Source organism: Balaenoptera borealis (assembly GCF_965194805.1).
Source record: "Balaenoptera borealis genome assembly, contig: HAP1_SCAFFOLD_1392, whole genome shotgun sequence".
Lineage (NCBI taxonomy): Eukaryota > Metazoa > Chordata > Mammalia > Artiodactyla > Balaenopteridae > Balaenoptera > Balaenoptera borealis.
In genome coordinates, this window is record NW_028122830.1 from 131856 (window position 1) to 148763 (window position 16908).

Genomic DNA, 16908 nt, shown 5'->3' on the forward strand with positions numbered 1-16908 from the left:
TTCAGGGGTGCAGAGATGGATCTTCCTGGGGCCTTTTCTGGTCCCAGGAAGATATCGCATAGATGGGACCTCCCAAGACACACATTGAATCTTTAGGCCTGTTTTTCCTATTATGAGGTACGAGTTTCTTCACTGATGGGGATGATGCTTATCTGAGAAGAAATTGTGAAAGGTGGTGTAGTGTAGAGGTGTGGCTTAAGCTTTTAAGTTTTCCTCCAGGTTTTTCCCCTAAGCTTCCTACTTCGGACGGCCTACTTACATGATACTAGTAGGTGATGTCCGGCTAACAACTTCCTAAATATACCTGCAAGCCAGATCAGTGTCTCTTTTCTCTGTATTCCCATGGAAATCAAGAGTCCCGCCGAATTTTCCATCGAAACAGTTGATTTGTGTTGTCTCTAGGAATTCTAAAGGGCGTACCGTTGCTTCCTAACCGGTGTCATTTGGGAGATCCGCCTCTGTACGTTCAAATGATTAATTTTGAGACTTTGCTCATGTGTGCAGTAAACCCTTGAATTCCCTAAGACCTTCCTTTCCTCCATCTCCTACCCCATTAAGCCCGCTTCCGTTCATCTCCTGAATTTCTTTGGAATCTGTCAGCCAGCTCTTCCTCAACTTCCTAATACTGAACTTGCCTGTCTGTTGCGATTAGGTCCTAACTAGTGTCCATATATCTTGTTTCCTTCCAATCCACTCTTCACACAAGAGACCTTCAAAGCAAGTTGGAACGTTGCTCATAAACATCGCTCACAAACATTGTTTTGAGAATAGAAAACACACTGTTGGCCTTTAAGACTCTGCGTGGTCTAGAATCCTCTCTGCTTCTCTAGCCCCATCTTGTGCCACTTTTGCCCTCACTTTCTATGCTTCAGATACACTGAATTAACCTTAGTTCTCACTCATCTGACAGAAGTCAGTTCAGATACTATTTTTCACTGTGATTCCTAGCATTAAGGAATTTGATTATCAGGTTTTGTATGAGGACTATTTCATCAGGGGTACAGAAGTTCTGGCCATCTCTGGTTTTGGATATCCCTTATTTGTTGAGACCTTTGCGTTGTTTGGTTGCCTTTTGTCTGTTTTCCAGATGGGAAAACAGGAACAAGGGAAGTATAGGTTATTACTAGGTGGGGTTGAACAAGTGGAGCAGCAAACTGCAAAGCAGAAAGAAGAGGGACGTACTATAGAGGGATATGACTTCCATTCTCAAGGCGCCTGCATCCTGTGCAGGGAGACAGCCTAACATAAAATGTGCCTAACAACAAATATATTGACTTCTTACTAAAAATCTCCAGTTCATAGAACCGAGGGGTTTGTACCTTCTCCTTTAAAAGTGATAGTCCTGGGACTTCCCCGGTGGTCCCGTGGTGAAGACTCTGCGCTTCCAATGCAGCAGGCGTGGGTTCAATCCCTGGTTGGGGAGCTAAGATCCCACATGCTGCGCAGCCAAAGAAATTTTTGTCGAACGTTATACTCCTGTATTGTTGGCTTTAGTGGTTTAGATTTTGTTGTACTGTTAAGAAGATTTCAGTTTATTTACCGGGAACAAACAACACATAATGTAAAAATAGTTTCCCAGAAACGATTTCCATCATTCTCTTCTTCCCTTTCTCCCGCAGACTGGTGTTTCACCTTGACAAGTTCTCTGTCATTCCATAGGAAAGCTGTCTGGCTTGGAGGTTGCAATCCCAGGGAATTTTTCATCAGCGGGGAAGTCTCCATCACTACAGAGGAATCAAGGGAGAAGTCAGTCCCTGGTAAGTGAGATGCTCCCCCTAAACACCAACACAGCAGTCGTGTACCTTTCAAGGGGTTCAGGGGCAAGATGGGCAAGGCATTTCTACTAACTCTTCTTAAGGATCACGGACAGTGCCCTATGCTACGAGGTAAGCGGTGACTGCTGTAGTTCTTACTGGTGATCCTTTCCTGTCACTGATTCTCGGCCTTCTTTGTATTTCATAGGACTGTTGTCAGTCCAATACAAAATGAGTCTTATTTTTAAAAACCTGAAATGTTTTACAGAGCCTAGCATTCTCATATAGGGTCCTTTCCATTCTCCCCACTTTCCCGAGAGGCCAAGAACACTTCACACCATGAACTAGGAGAGGGGGTAGAGCCCTTTCTGATGAAATACATCAACAAAGACAGAGCCTTAGCCTGCTTGCTCTCTGGACAGGATCTCGGACCACAAGGTCTTCAATCCTGGTATAAATGAAGGAAGTGAGGACAGTTCAACTGGCACTCTGATAACAAGAGTTCGGAAACACCTTCCAAAGAGACTATAGCAGTAGATGAGGGAAGGGAGTGCTACAGTGTGGCAGTACAGGGGGAATGATCGGCTACAGCAGTGAAAAGTGTGGTACCGATTGGTGTGCTCTCGGGGTTCTTGTACATGTAGCATAGATGACCTCTACAGTGGCCCTCCCACCTTCCCACCTGCATTAGGTGTTCTTTTTTTTTGTAATTTATGTTTATGTATTTATTTACTGTTTGAACTTATTTATTCTACGTATTTATTTTTTTGGCTGCACTGGGTCTCTCATTGCTGTGCACGGGCTTTCTCTAGTTGGCGGCTAGCGGGGGCTACTCTCGGTTGCGGTGTGCGGGCATCTCATCGCGGTGGCTTCTCTTGTTGCGGAGCATGGGCTGTAGGCACGTGGGCTTCGGTAGTTGAGGCTCACGGGCTCTAGAATGCAGGCTCCGTCGTTGTGGCACATGCGCTTAGTTGCTGCACGGCATGTGGGATCTTCGCAGACCAGGGCTCGAACCCGTGTCCCCTGCATTGGCAGGCGCTACCAGGGAAGCCCTAGGTGTTCTCATATAGAGTCTAAAAACAGAGAGCACTGAGAGAAGGTAGTGGTTATTAAAGGCTCAGGATCTAAATTCTACCTGTCTCTACACCCCTTCCCAGCTGTCGATTTGACCCCATTTTTGAATGCTGACCTCATTGTTCAACTTTTCTCTGCCGTCTGTATACTCACCTTGAAAACTTGTTTCTGTGATGCGTTGAGCAGACACAGGGTGGCAGATTGCAGAGGTGGAAGCTGGTGGTCGGATATTTGTGGGCTGAATCTCCTTCAGTCCCATTCCCATTTCTGGTTGCCCAGAGGCCCTACTTCCTGTGTGTGACGCCGAGCCGTAGGATTGCGGGCAGGAGCCAAGTTCTCCATACAGTAAAGACCCCAGTGTGCCTTGGTTATAGTAATATACCTGGCTTCCTTCCTGGCAGGGAAGTGACAGGCGGCTATGCCCCTGCTTTGTTCGTGGGCCTCCTGATCCAGCAGTTCCCTTGGCTCTGCCCCTGTCGTCAGCTGCCCGTAGGATAACTCTGAGCCCTAGCCACTTCTCTGGTAGATTTCCCTATTCCCCCACTACAGTCACACCTGAATAAGGCAACTCAGACCTTTCAGAGATGTGTCCTGAACCTCTTGTTTTCTGAAATACCTATCTGGTGGTTGTGAGACTTAAGGCCAGCGTCCCCGAGAGACTTTTTCTATTTCTCCTAGTAAACCTAGACTCATCTTCTGTCACCTTCAACTCTACTCCAATTGTGTTCTTTCAACCCAGACCTCTGACCCTGCTTTTTACTTCTGCCATTTCATCCTCGCTCCTGCTTCCTTTCCTAAATCCATACGTCTCTTTTGGCCTTCCTAGCCCTGGGCCAAGTTCCTTCCTCTTTGCTCAGTTTTTACCCCTTTCCTTCATTCTCCCATCCAACTTTCAGTCCTTCCTTTCTCACGCCCCAGTTAGCAGCATCTGAAAATTCGAAAGGTTTGTTACTCGTCTATTAATTGTATTCCATTTACTTATTCAGTTCTATACCTGTCTTACCTGTGTATGGAAGAACAGCTGGTAGCCAAGGTGGCACCAAGAATCCTAGCAGCTCTCACTTGACGTATCCGTAGTAGTCGGCAATTTCCATTTCGTTTTCCCTCTCGGTGAAAAATTGCAGCTTGCCCGAAGAGGTGTATCTGGCAGCATTCTCCCGTTGTTGTTGAGCCCGCCTCTTCATGGCCTCTCGCTCTGGCCTCTGCTCTTGTTCGATGGGCTTTGACATGACTGGCTCAGGCACGTTGGGTTCCCTCCATGGAACTCGTTGCTTGCTGAAGTCTTGGAGTAGAAAGTGGGTTTGGAGCTTGGGTGGGGACTGGCGCTTATTCACAGCAGGGGGAACAGGCTCCCGCTGGAGAGGAGCGCCAGATGAAGTTTTGGAGGGTGCAGGCCTAGGAGCAGCAGACTGAGGGACACGAGGCTGGGTATGGTTGGGCCAAGCCGGTTGGGTTGGGTTGGTCACAGTTGGCTGAGCTGGTTTGGCGGGGCCTGGCAAAGAGGCAGGAGCTGGCTGGGATGAATTGGCTGCAGCAGGTTGAGCTGAGTCAGTAGAACCAGGCTGGGCACGGTAAGCCCCAGCAGGCCGATGTGAGGCCAGAGACTGTGGCCTCCGAGGAGCGGGTCGAGCTTGAGGCTTGTCCCAGGCAGAAAAAGGCAGAGGTATCAACTTGACCTTCCCAGGAGGAGGCCGCTCATACTGGGCTGGAGACGGACACTCTGTTTCAGCACTGCTGTCTGGTTTCTGGGCTTGGACTTGCGTTTTCTCAGGACCCTTCCCCTCACGTGGGGTATGCCGCCATGGCTGGATAGCTGGGGGTGGCTGGGGGTCTTTGGGGTTGCTTGACTTTCCCAAGAGCCGACAGGAAGAGAGCCCAGTTTTCGTCTCATTCTTCTTCCCCAGCGCATGAAGAACCTTCACAGACTCCAGCATGCGCACGCCAAGGGAGGTTCGAGGCTTTTGAAAGCTCTGTTGGAGAAGCTCAGTTTGGTGTTCCTTTCGCTTCGTGTGGGGGATTGCTGGCTTCTCTTCTGCCTTGACTTTGTTCCCTGACTGCTTGTTCTCCTCAGCCTTGTTTCTCCCTCTGGTCCTTTTGGTCTTTTCCTGCCCGTGGCTCTTAGTTTTGCTGATCTTTCTGGATGCAGCTTTCTGAGGTTTGCCTTGAGAGTGCTTGGCCGTGTTCACAGGAGCCCTGTCACTGACTGCAGCGTGGCATGTAACCACTTCTCCCCCTAACAGGCACTCTGGATTCTTTGGCTGGATTTTGGCCTTGGGAGCGCCACTGATAGGCTCAGAGGCTTTCTGTTTGTTCTTCCTGGGTTGATCAGAGGGAACCTTTATGACACTTGGCTTTTCCTGCACCTGATTCACCTTAATGGCTCTGGTGTCTTTAGCTTTGATCACGTTGGGACCTTGGGATTGATCAAGATCTTTCAAAGGATTAAAGAGCTGGGGAAGGTGAATATCCTCCGCCAGTGTAGTAATGTCTGCAAGACCACTGCTAGGTTCAATCCCATTTTCAAGTGTCCCTAGGTCCTGACGACTCCGGCTGTTCTCTCCCAGATCAGCATTTTCAGAACCAGGCTGCTCCTCTTGGCTGAGGGGATCGGTGCAGGCCAGCGGCTGGTGAATATCAGGGATTCCTAAAGGGAGTAGTGGAGGATCTTGGTTCTCTGTTGGGATCTGGTAGGCATCCAGAGGCTTTGAAAGCTTGGTTTTGATATCATCCACGTGCTTACTCTCTATTTGTCCCTGGCTTGGAGCTGGAGGCAGGGCCAGGAGACGCCTGGCACTCTGGACTGGAGCTGTCACTGAAATGTCCCCAAGTTCAGATGGTGGGTTACTCTCAAGTATGTGGCTGTTTCTGCTACTGCAGGACTTGGGGAGTTCTTGACTTTGTGTCACACAAAACGTCTGGCTTGGAGGTTGCAATCCCAGGGAATTTTTCATCACCAGGGGGGAGGTCTCCATCCCTACAAAGGGATCAAGGGAGAAGTCAGTCCCTGGTAAGTGAGATGCTCCCCCTAAACACCAACACAGCAGTCGTGTACCTTTCAAGGGGTTCAGGGGCAAGATGGGCAAGGCATTTCTACTAACTCTTCTTAAGGATCACGGACAGTGCCCTATGCTACGAGGTAAGCGGTGACTGTTGTAATTCTTACTGGTGAGCCTTTCCTGTCGCTGATTCTCGGCTCGCTTTGTATTTCATAGGACTGTTATAAGTCCAATACAAAATGAGTCTTATTTTTAAAAACCTGAAATGTTTTACAAAGCCTAGCATTCTCATATAGGGTCCTTTCCATTCTCCCCACTTTCCCGAGAGGCCAAGAACACGTCACACCATGAACTAGGAGAGGGGGTAGAGCCCTTGCTGATGAAATACATCAACAAAGACAGAGTCTTAGCCTGCTTGCTCTCTGGACAGGATCTCGGACCACAAGGTCTTCAATCCTGGTATAAATGAAGGAAGTGAGGACAGTTCAACTGGCACTCTCATAACAAGAGTTCTGAAACACCTTCCGAAGAGACTATAGCAGTAGATGAGGGAAGGGAGTGCTACAGTGTGGCAGTACAGGGGGAACGATCGGCTACAGCAGTGAAAAGTGTGGTACCGATTGGTGTGCTCTCGGCGTTCTTGTACATGTAGCATAGATGACCTCTACAGTGGCCCTCCCACCTTCCCACCTGCATTAGGTGTTCTTTTTTTTGTAATTTATGTTTATGTATTTATTTACTGTTTGAACTTATTTATTCTACGTATTTATTTTTTTGGCTGCACTGGGTCTCTCATTGCTGTGCACGGGCTTTCTCTAGTTGGCGGCTAGCGGGGGCTACTCTTGGTTGCGGTGTGCGGGCTTCTCATCGCGGTGGCTTCTCTTTGTTGCGGAGCATGGGCTGTAGGCACGTGGGCTTCGGTAGTTGAGGCTCACGGGCTCTAGAATGCAGGCTCCGTCGTTGTGGCACATGCGCTTAGTTGCTGCACGGCATGTGGGATCTTCGCAGACCAGGGCTCGAACCCGTGTCCCCCGCATTGCATTGGCAGGCGGATTCTTAACCACGGCGCCACCAGGGAAGCCCTAGGTGTTCTCATAGAGAGTCTAAAAACAGAGGGCACTGAGCGAAGGTAGTGGTTATTAAAGGCTCAGGATCTAAATTCTACCTGCCTCTACACCCCTTCCCAGCTGTCGATTTGACCCCATTTTTGAGTGCCGACCTCATTCTTCAACTTTCTCTGGCGTTTGTTATACTCACCTTGAAAACTTGTTTCTGTGATGCGTTGAGCAGACACAGGGTGGCAGACTGCAGAGGTGGAAGCTGGTGGTCGGATATTTGTGGGCTGAATCTCCTTCAGTCCCATTCCCATTTCTGGTTGCCCAGAGGCCCGACTTCCTGTGTATGACGCCGAGCCGTAGGATTGCGGGCAGGAGCCAAGTTCTCCATACAGTAAAGACCCCAGTGTGCCTTGGTTATAGTAATATACCTGGCTTCCTTCCTGGCAGGGAAGTGGCAGGCGGCTCTGCCCCTGATTTGGAATCTGAGATGGTGTTCCCTGAGCAAGGCTGGCAGAAAGCGATGGATGTAGAGGGACCATGTTCTTGGCGTCTGAAGTTTTATCATACTGGGCTGCCAGAAACATGGAGGAGGCAGCTGTGTGGCGGTCAGTGAGTGCCAGAGTAAAGTCTCCGAGTGAAGAAGAATTCTTTTCAGTGCTTGCTGTGATGTCCCACTCAAGAACACCTGGATAGGAAGCAGCTGAAGTGGAGATCTGGCTGTGGTCAGTAACTCCAGATAACATAGTCGTGCTAGAATGTTGGTAAAGGTAGGCACTACCCATGAGTGTCTGGAAAGGGGTACCGGTAGCCGATGCCGAACTGACGGCAGGGGCAGAGACTCTGGAGAAGTTGCAGACACTTCGTGTTAGGGAAGTTGCATTGCTCACCACAGGAGGAGAATGCTGCAGAGAATTTAGAGTTCCAAGTAGAGATGGATGTTGGAAATTTTCTGTAAGAACAAGAGGGTCATGAAAAACTCAGGGAGGTTGAGAAATTCTCACTACGTTTGAGGAACGGCATCATCTGAAGGTTCTTGCTATCAGGACACCTCTACTATCACTACTTCCTGAGAAACCCAAAATCAGACAGTTAATGATGGCTGTAAGGACTGAGCAGTTTTCCACTCTTCTCTATTCACTGCCTGTGCTCCCATCTTGGGCACAGACGGGCAGAAGAGCCAAGTGGTGCGGTTCAGAGATTGTTCTCTAGGCTGGAAGCAACCTTCTCCCTGCCCTGTCTTTCCCTTCAGCCTGCACTCGTATTGACTTCTATGCTATTTCCTAGACTGGAAGCATTTTAGAACTAGGAGGCCCTTAGAGAACTTCGATGTTCTCAGTCTCATTTCGTGAGTAAGGAAACTGAGGCTCAGAGAGGTCGGGTTGACTTGTTCAAGTTCTCTCATTATGTTAGTATCATTACCAGGTTTCAGAACCTAAGTATCCTGACTTCCTTGCCAGGACTCCACTCTGAGCATGATACTGCCAGAAAGCAGGAGAAATAGAACTTATAATATAGGCATTTTTTTTGTCCATTAGAAAACAGTACGGCTATTACCATGGTCGTCTTCAGTGTCTCCCTTTGCTTGTGCAGTTCCCACGCTATTACCTAGAGGTGACGTACAGCTCAGTCCAACTGGTGAATTGAAAGAGTCATTTTTGCCCTCTTCAAGCCTGGTTTCTCATCCTACCTCAAAATGATTACCCGAAAGTGGATTTCTTAAGTGCTTTTGGAAAGGGAAAAGTTATCTGATTACTTCAGATTCCTCACCTATAAAGTGGTTATAACACCACCACCAATAATAATAGCAGTAATAATTAATAGATGAATAAGCTGATCTATTGCGTATGATTTATATGGAGGAAGATACAATAAGTTCTAGAAAGACAAAGAAAAATCATGACAAGCATATTACGTTAACGAAAAAGAAATCCATAGATATTAATGAAAACTGGGGTATGTGGCAAGTATCGAAGCCTAATGAATTTACTAACAAATGGCATTCTGTACTATCCATGCAATATTATGAAAGTGAATTTTGCCCACTCTATTTTAGTGAATACTATTAACCAGAAGACACGATGGAGGTGATAGAGGTGAATGAATTCCTAGCCAATGCATACAGACAGAGAAGGTATGTCAGTAAAAAATGCATAACAAGCAACAGAATGCAATAAATGTGCATGTATAGGTAGCCACAACACATATAGACAAGTATTTCAATGAAAACCGGTACGAAGCAGACAGCAAAATAATAAGTGTAAAAGAGTTTCATTATTGTGCTCCTTCATATTTTTACCCAGCAAGTAAGAGGTATTAAGCCTAGGAGAAATATATATTTCAATGAATATAGCTTATATAATAAGCAGAAAGGAAGCTTAAAATGTATCAGGAAGGTTTTTGGATTTATCCTAGAACTTAGATTAGAATCATCTTCAGCATCCAAGAAGATGGCATCCCAAAACCTCAAAAAACCATCATGCCTAGAATCCAATTAAAAAAGATTTTCAAATGTAAGAAAATCCACAGGACTCCACAATATGGTTTTCGATAAACGTGGATGTTTGTTTGTTTTGTTTCTTTGGCCGCGCCGCGTGGCCCTGGCCGTGAAAGCACCGAGTCCTAAGCACTGGACCGCCAGGGAATTCCCTAAGTGGGGGGAATTAGAGATGTGGGGCTTGACTTTTTCTTCTTCTTCTTCTTCTTCTTCGGTAGCTAAGATCTACAAGCGAACGATGGCTGTTGATCAATGTGCTCTCTGTGTTAGGAAGGAAATAACTGTAAAAATGAAAAGCAGCCTTGCCTTAGAACCTACATATCACACCAAGGAAAATAGTCCTTCTGATTCAATTTAGAAGATATCACTTAAAATGTTGAATTGGTGAAATGTCTACCTAGTTTAAAAATTAGAAAGAATAAAACACTGAAAAGCAGCCCCCTAGATAACCACTGTGGTTGCTTGTTTATAGGAGGCATCATTTCTAAAACGTATTTCTAAAATGTTTATATTCAAAACTGTCAAGTGGCCAACTGTATTCAGAGAGGCAATAAAAGAAAGAAAACGGAGTATGACTTTTCTGATAAGCTGCCTTTCCTGGTGATCCCCTGTTCTGGCCTTACTTTCCTTCTTAGTCTGTTAATGTAAGGGTTTGCTACCATCAACTTGGTTTTGCCCTGCTCTGAGCAGGTTTCCCTCTGTGCTGTTTCTGCTTTAATTGAAAATCTTTGGTTCCCATCAGCATTCCATTGCAAACTCCGTTTTTCTTGAGAGCTCCTCTATGCTTTCCCTCTTCATTCTTACATTTTCTCCCATCTCTTGGTGCCTGTTGGCCTGTGCTAATGAAAACCATCCTAAACTTCCTTACGCTCGACTCTGTGCCTCCCTGTAGAGCCCAGTACTCTCCATCCTCTCTCCCTATTCTCTCTTTTCAACTAGTCGAAATCCTAGTGGAGGGAGACCATTAGAGATGAAACATCTTGGTATATATTGCTAGTTTTCTATGTCCCCTGGCTTTTCTATGTTTCTGTTGAAACACTCTTGAGAAGTGTCTGATTTCGTTTTCTACATGGGTACCCTTTAAGGCTCAATACTGGAAAAGAAGGGGATCAGAGTGATCAACCCAACGTGGTATCCTAACGTAACAGTTAAGGAAAGCAACAGGCTTTGTGAGACGACAGCCAGTGATTTGTCCAAAGTCACACAGATAGTAAACGTCAAAGTCAAAACTGAAATTAGGTCTCCAGACGTGTAGTTCAATACTTTCCCTCATTATTCCATGCTATTTTGAATCTCCTACTCAATTTAGGGGCAAAAGAAATCGAACGCAAAACTTTCCAAAGTTTCTTTTCTTACCTGACATGGTCAGAGAAGAGGAAGCATCCACTGCAGGTACCAGGGATGAGGAGACAACACTAGAGGATGTCCGAGTGGCTGCAGCTGAACGGCGCACGTGTCCAGTACAGAGGTCACTGGTTACTGGTCCAAACAGCTCCACGGAAACCCCAAGACTCTACCAAGTGGTAGTAGGTTTGGTAGGAGAGTGATGTCACAAAGCAGGCAGTTGAAAGGTATGAGAGAGCCAATAGGGAGGTCCGATCCCCAACAGGAAGGCGGGCTTGGGTGAAGAGAGTGTAGGAGAGCTAAAACAACACCTGAGTTTCTGAGCTCTGGGGAGGAAATCCTAGAAGACAGATTTACCTCCCCCAGGCTCTTCCATTAGGGAAATCATTGCAACATTTCTTACAGACGTTCATTAATACACTGAACTAAGAGTTACTTATATTCTACAGAGTATTCTATTTTATGTATCATATACTTAGAGCTATATAGATCTTCTTTAATTAATAATCCTTAGGAAGGAAAGAGCCATCTAGTTTGAACTATTACAGTTGTTCTGAAATCATATGTGTCTAATGAGTGAACTGATAGCAGCTTTTAAGGAGCCAAAGTAGGGATTAAGAAGCTCTTTTTGTAACTTGGTTCAAGAGTAGGGTGAAGTTTGTTGAGTGTACCTTGTGGAGAATGTTGTGGTCCAAGGCTCTTCTCTTTTAGTTTCTTCTCCTTGACTCCTACCTTCCTTGGGCTGGGCTAGGCTGGGGGCCAGGTTGGACTTGCGACTTAACATTTCTCTTCCGCTTTCTCTTTTTTTTTTTTCTTCCATTATGGGCATTGCTTCGAGGACAAGCCTTGCTCTTGCATTGGACGTTACTTCCTGTCACCTTCCAGCAGCAGGAGTCTTCTTTTCAGTGCTTGATGCTTCACGAAATAGACTCTGCCCGTTGGCAGCAAATACCAGAGAGCTAGGAGACAGAGCTGGTTGCAGACCTTTCCTCTTCCAGCCTTTGGTTGCAATTGTTTGGCCCATAATTTGCTAGCTCTAGTTCCTTGGGCCACACAGGTATCCTGCCATCTCCAGCTCTTGTTATATGTGAGAGACATTCTGAACACTGTCCCTTTTTCTTTGCACAGAAGTATATACAGTGTGGCAGTTACTGTAATCTCCTCCGCCTTGCAAACAGCCACTCTAGAATCTTGGACCTCTAGGACTCTCTGTCTTGCATGCTTGGGGGCAAGGCCAAGCAAAATGAAGAGGAGAATAATTAGAGAAAGAGGAGGACGTTGGTGGAGAATTGGGAGCAGGTAAGGTGAAAGGGCACAGGAGAAAAGAGATGCATGTAGACTTTTTGGTTTCTGTGGGAAACAGGTTGACACACTTGGGCCTCATTTGGTATTAACAGAACAGAGAGTTAAAGATCTAAGTAGCTAGATAGTGTGCAGCAACTGCCATGAAGTCTGTACACTGAAGAGAACAGTCTCACATCTAGTTTTCATTTTGTTTTATGTCATAGTACCTTATTTATAGCATTCACTGGTGTGTTTGTAGAATACAGATGTTTTCAAATGCTCTGGTTTTGTCTACATGGTTATCTCCTTGTCCTGTTTGTAAGGAATCCAACATTGTAAGACATATTGCATGTTTTTCTCTTGACGATTGTTGACCTTGAAGCGTCATGAACTAACTTGAGCTGTTGGATTCTGTGGAGAAACGTTCAAAAGGGTCTGTGAAAAAGGCACTGTGGTGAGTCGCATTATGCACCCGAGCGTAAGGAGCAGATATCTGCCACCAGCCCAGCTTGGCCTGGATTGCCTCTGTTTTAGTTCCCCTGGTTAGTGCTTTTCTCCCTAACCACTCTTGTGACTGTGATAATGTGAGTAAGGGCGGAGTTGCTAATGATCTATGTGTGAGGTAAGCTGGTTTGAGGGAGGCAATCTATGGACCTAGTCATTTTCCTTGGTGGTAAGCTTTCAGGGGTGCAGAGATGGATCTTCCTGGGGCCTTTTCTGGTCCCAGGAAGATATCGCATAGATGGGACCTCCCAAGACACACATTGAATCTTTAGGCCTGTTTTTCCTATTATGAGGTACGAGTTTCTTCACTGATGGGGATGATGCTTATCTGAGAAGAAATTGTGAAAGGTGGTGTAGTGTAGAGGTGTGGCTTAAGCTTTTAAGTTTTCCTCCAGGTTTTTCCCCTAAGCTTCCTACTTCGGACGGCCTACTTACATGATACTAGTAGGTGATGTCCGGCTAACAACTTCCTAAATATACCTGCAAGCCAGATCAGTGTCTCTTTTCTCTGTATTCCCATGGAAATCAAGAGTCCCGCCGAATTTTCCATCGAAACAGTTGATTTGTGTTGTCTCTAGGAATTCTAAAGGGCGTACCGTTGCTTCCTAACCGGTGTCATTTGGGAGATCCGCCTCTGTACGTTCAAATGATTAATTTTGAGACTTTGCTCATGTGTGCAGTAAACCCTTGAATTCCCTAAGACCTTCCTTTCCTCCATCTCCTACCCCATTAAGCCCGCTTCCGTTCATCTCCTGAATTTCTTTGGAATCTGTCAGCCAGCTCTTCCTCAACTTCCTAATACTGAACTTGCCTGTCTGTTGCGATTAGGTCCTAACTAGTGTCCATATATCTTGTTTCCTTCCAATCCACTCTTCACACAAGAGACCTTCAAAGCAAGTTGGAACGTTGCTCATAAACATCGCTCACAAACATTGTTTTGAGAATAGAAAACACACTGTTGGCCTTTAAGACTCTGCGTGGTCTAGAATCCTCTCTGCTTCTCTAGCCCCATCTTGTGCCACTTTTGCCCTCACTTTCTATGCTTCAGATACACTGAATTAACCTTAGTTCTCACTCATCTGACAGAAGTCAGTTCAGATACTATTTTTCACTGTGATTCCTAGCATTAAGGAATTTGATTATCAGGTTTTGTATGAGGACTATTTCATCAGGGGTACAGAAGTTCTGGCCATCTCTGGTTTTGGATATCCCTTATTTGTTGAGACCTTTGCGTTGTTTGGTTGCCTTTTGTCTGTTTTCCAGATGGGAAAACAGGAACAAGGGAAGTATAGGTTATTACTAGGTGGGGTTGAACAAGTGGAGCAGCAAACTGCAAAGCAGAAAGAAGAGGGACGTACTATAGAGGGATATGACTTCCATTCTCAAGGCGCCTGCATCCTGTGCAGGGAGACAGCCTAACATAAAATGTGCCTAACAACAAATATATTGACTTCTTACTAAAAATCTCCAGTTCATAGAACCGAGGGGTTTGTACCTTCTCCTTTAAAAGTGATAGTCCTGGGACTTCCCCGGTGGTCCCGTGGTGAAGACTCTGCGCTTCCAATGCAGCAGGCGTGGGTTCAATCCCTGGTTGGGGAGCTAAGATCCCACATGCTGCGCAGCCAAAGAAATTTTTGTCGAACGTTATACTCCTGTATTGTTGGCTTTAGTGGTTTAGATTTTGTTGTACTGTTAAGAAGATTTCAGTTTATTTACCGGGAACAAACAACACATAATGTAAAAATAGTTTCCCAGAAACGATTTCCATCATTCTCTTCTTCCCTTTCTCCCGCAGACTGGTGTTTCACCTTGACAAGTTCTCTGTCATTCCATAGGAAAGCTGTCTGGCTTGGAGGTTGCAATCCCAGGGAATTTTTCATCAGCGGGGAAGTCTCCATCACTACAGAGGAATCAAGGGAGAAGTCAGTCCCTGGTAAGTGAGATGCTCCCCCTAAACACCAACACAGCAGTCGTGTACCTTTCAAGGGGTTCAGGGGCAAGATGGGCAAGGCATTTCTACTAACTCTTCTTAAGGATCACGGACAGTGCCCTATGCTACGAGGTAAGCGGTGACTGCTGTAGTTCTTACTGGTGATCCTTTCCTGTCACTGATTCTCGGCCTTCTTTGTATTTCATAGGACTGTTGTCAGTCCAATACAAAATGAGTCTTATTTTTAAAAACCTGAAATGTTTTACAGAGCCTAGCATTCTCATATAGGGTCCTTTCCATTCTCCCCACTTTCCCGAGAGGCCAAGAACACTTCACACCATGAACTAGGAGAGGGGGTAGAGCCCTTTCTGATGAAATACATCAACAAAGACAGAGCCTTAGCCTGCTTGCTCTCTGGACAGGATCTCGGACCACAAGGTCTTCAATCCTGGTATAAATGAAGGAAGTGAGGACAGTTCAACTGGCACTCTGATAACAAGAGTTCGGAAACACCTTCCAAAGAGACTATAGCAGTAGATGAGGGAAGGGAGTGCTACAGTGTGGCAGTACAGGGGGAATGATCGGCTACAGCAGTGAAAAGTGTGGTACCGATTGGTGTGCTCTCGGGGTTCTTGTACATGTAGCATAGATGACCTCTACAGTGGCCCTCCCACCTTCCCACCTGCATTAGGTGTTCTTTTTTTTTGTAATTTATGTTTATGTATTTATTTACTGTTTGAACTTATTTATTCTACGTATTTATTTTTTTGGCTGCACTGGGTCTCTCATTGCTGTGCACGGGCTTTCTCTAGTTGGCGGCTAGCGGGGGCTACTCTCGGTTGCGGTGTGCGGGCATCTCATCGCGGTGGCTTCTCTTGTTGCGGAGCATGGGCTGTAGGCACGTGGGCTTCGGTAGTTGAGGCTCACGGGCTCTAGAATGCAGGCTCCGTCGTTGTGGCACATGCGCTTAGTTGCTGCACGGCATGTGGGATCTTCGCAGACCAGGGCTCGAACCCGTGTCCCCTGCATTGGCAGGCGCTACCAGGGAAGCCCTAGGTGTTCTCATATAGAGTCTAAAAACAGAGAGCACTGAGAGAAGGTAGTGGTTATTAAAGGCTCAGGATCTAAATTCTACCTGTCTCTACACCCCTTCCCAGCTGTCGATTTGACCCCATTTTTGAATGCTGACCTCATTGTTCAACTTTTCTCTGCCGTCTGTATACTCACCTTGAAAACTTGTTTCTGTGATGCGTTGAGCAGACACAGGGTGGCAGATTGCAGAGGTGGAAGCTGGTGGTCGGATATTTGTGGGCTGAATCTCCTTCAGTCCCATTCCCATTTCTGGTTGCCCAGAGGCCCTACTTCCTGTGTGTGACGCCGAGCCGTAGGATTGCGGGCAGGAGCCAAGTTCTCCATACAGTAAAGACCCCAGTGTGCCTTGGTTATAGTAATATACCTGGCTTCCTTCCTGGCAGGGAAGTGACAGGCGGCTATGCCCCTGCTTTGTTCGTGGGCCTCCTGATCCAGCAGTTCCCTTGGCTCTGCCCCTGTCGTCAGCTGCCCCTAGGATAACTCTGAGCCCTAGCCACTTCTCTGGTAGATTTCCCTATTCCCCCACTACAGTCACACCTGAATAAGGCAACTCAGACCTTTCAGAGATGTGTCCTGAACCTCTTGTTTTCTGAAATACCTATCTGGTGGTTGTGAGACTTAAGGCCAGCGTCCCCGAGAGACTTTTTCTATTTCTCCTAGTAAACCTAGACTCATCTTCTGTCACCTTCAACTCTACTCCAATTGTGTTCTTTCAACCCAGACCTCTGACCCTGCTTTTTACTTCTGCCATTTCATCCTCGCTCCTGCTTCCTTTCCTAAATCCATACGTCTCTTTTGGCCTTCCTAGCCCTGGGCCAAGTTCCTTCCTCTTTGCTCAGTTTTTACCCCTTTCCTTCATTCTCCCATCCAACTTTCAGTCCTTCCTTTCTCACGCCCCAGTTAGCAGCATCTGAAAATTCGAAAGGTTTGTTACTCGTCTATTAATTGTATTCCATTTACTTATTCAGTTCTATACCTGTCTTACCTGTGTATGGAAGAACAGCTGGTAGCCAAGGTGGCACCAAGAATCCTAGCAGCTCTCACTTGACGTATCCGTAGTAGTCGGCAATTTCCATTTCGTTTTCCCTCTCGGTGAAAAATTGCAGCTTGCCCGAAGAGGTGTATCTGGCAGCATTCTCCCGTTGTTGTTGAGCCCGCCTCTTCATGGCCTCTCGCTCTGGCCTCTGCTCTTGTTCGATGGGCTTTGACATGACTGGCTCAGGCACGTTGGGTTCCCTCCATGGAACTCGTTGCTTGCTGAAGTCTTGGAGTAGAAAGTGGGTTTGGAGCTTGGGTGGGGACTGGCGCTTATTCACAGCAGGGGGAACAGGCTCCCGCTGGAGAGGAGCGCCAGATGAAGTTTTGGAGGGTGCAGGCC

General features: G+C 46.5%; 1 protein-coding gene across 1 annotated transcript in view; it reads left to right on the forward strand.

Moving 5' to 3' along the window:
• The window catches only part of LOC309622014 (uncharacterized protein), a 127383-nt gene extending 112849 nt beyond the window's left edge, over positions 1-14534 (forward strand). The window contains exons 17-18 of the mRNA XM_082409234.1: positions 1620-1757; positions 14344-14534. Coding sequence (XP_082265360.1) covers positions 1620-1757; positions 14344-14531 — 326 coding nt within the window. The 3' untranslated portion in view covers positions 14532-14534. The remainder of the gene's footprint in view (positions 1-1619; positions 1758-14343) is intronic.
• Positions 14535-16908: the final 2374 nt, after the last annotated feature.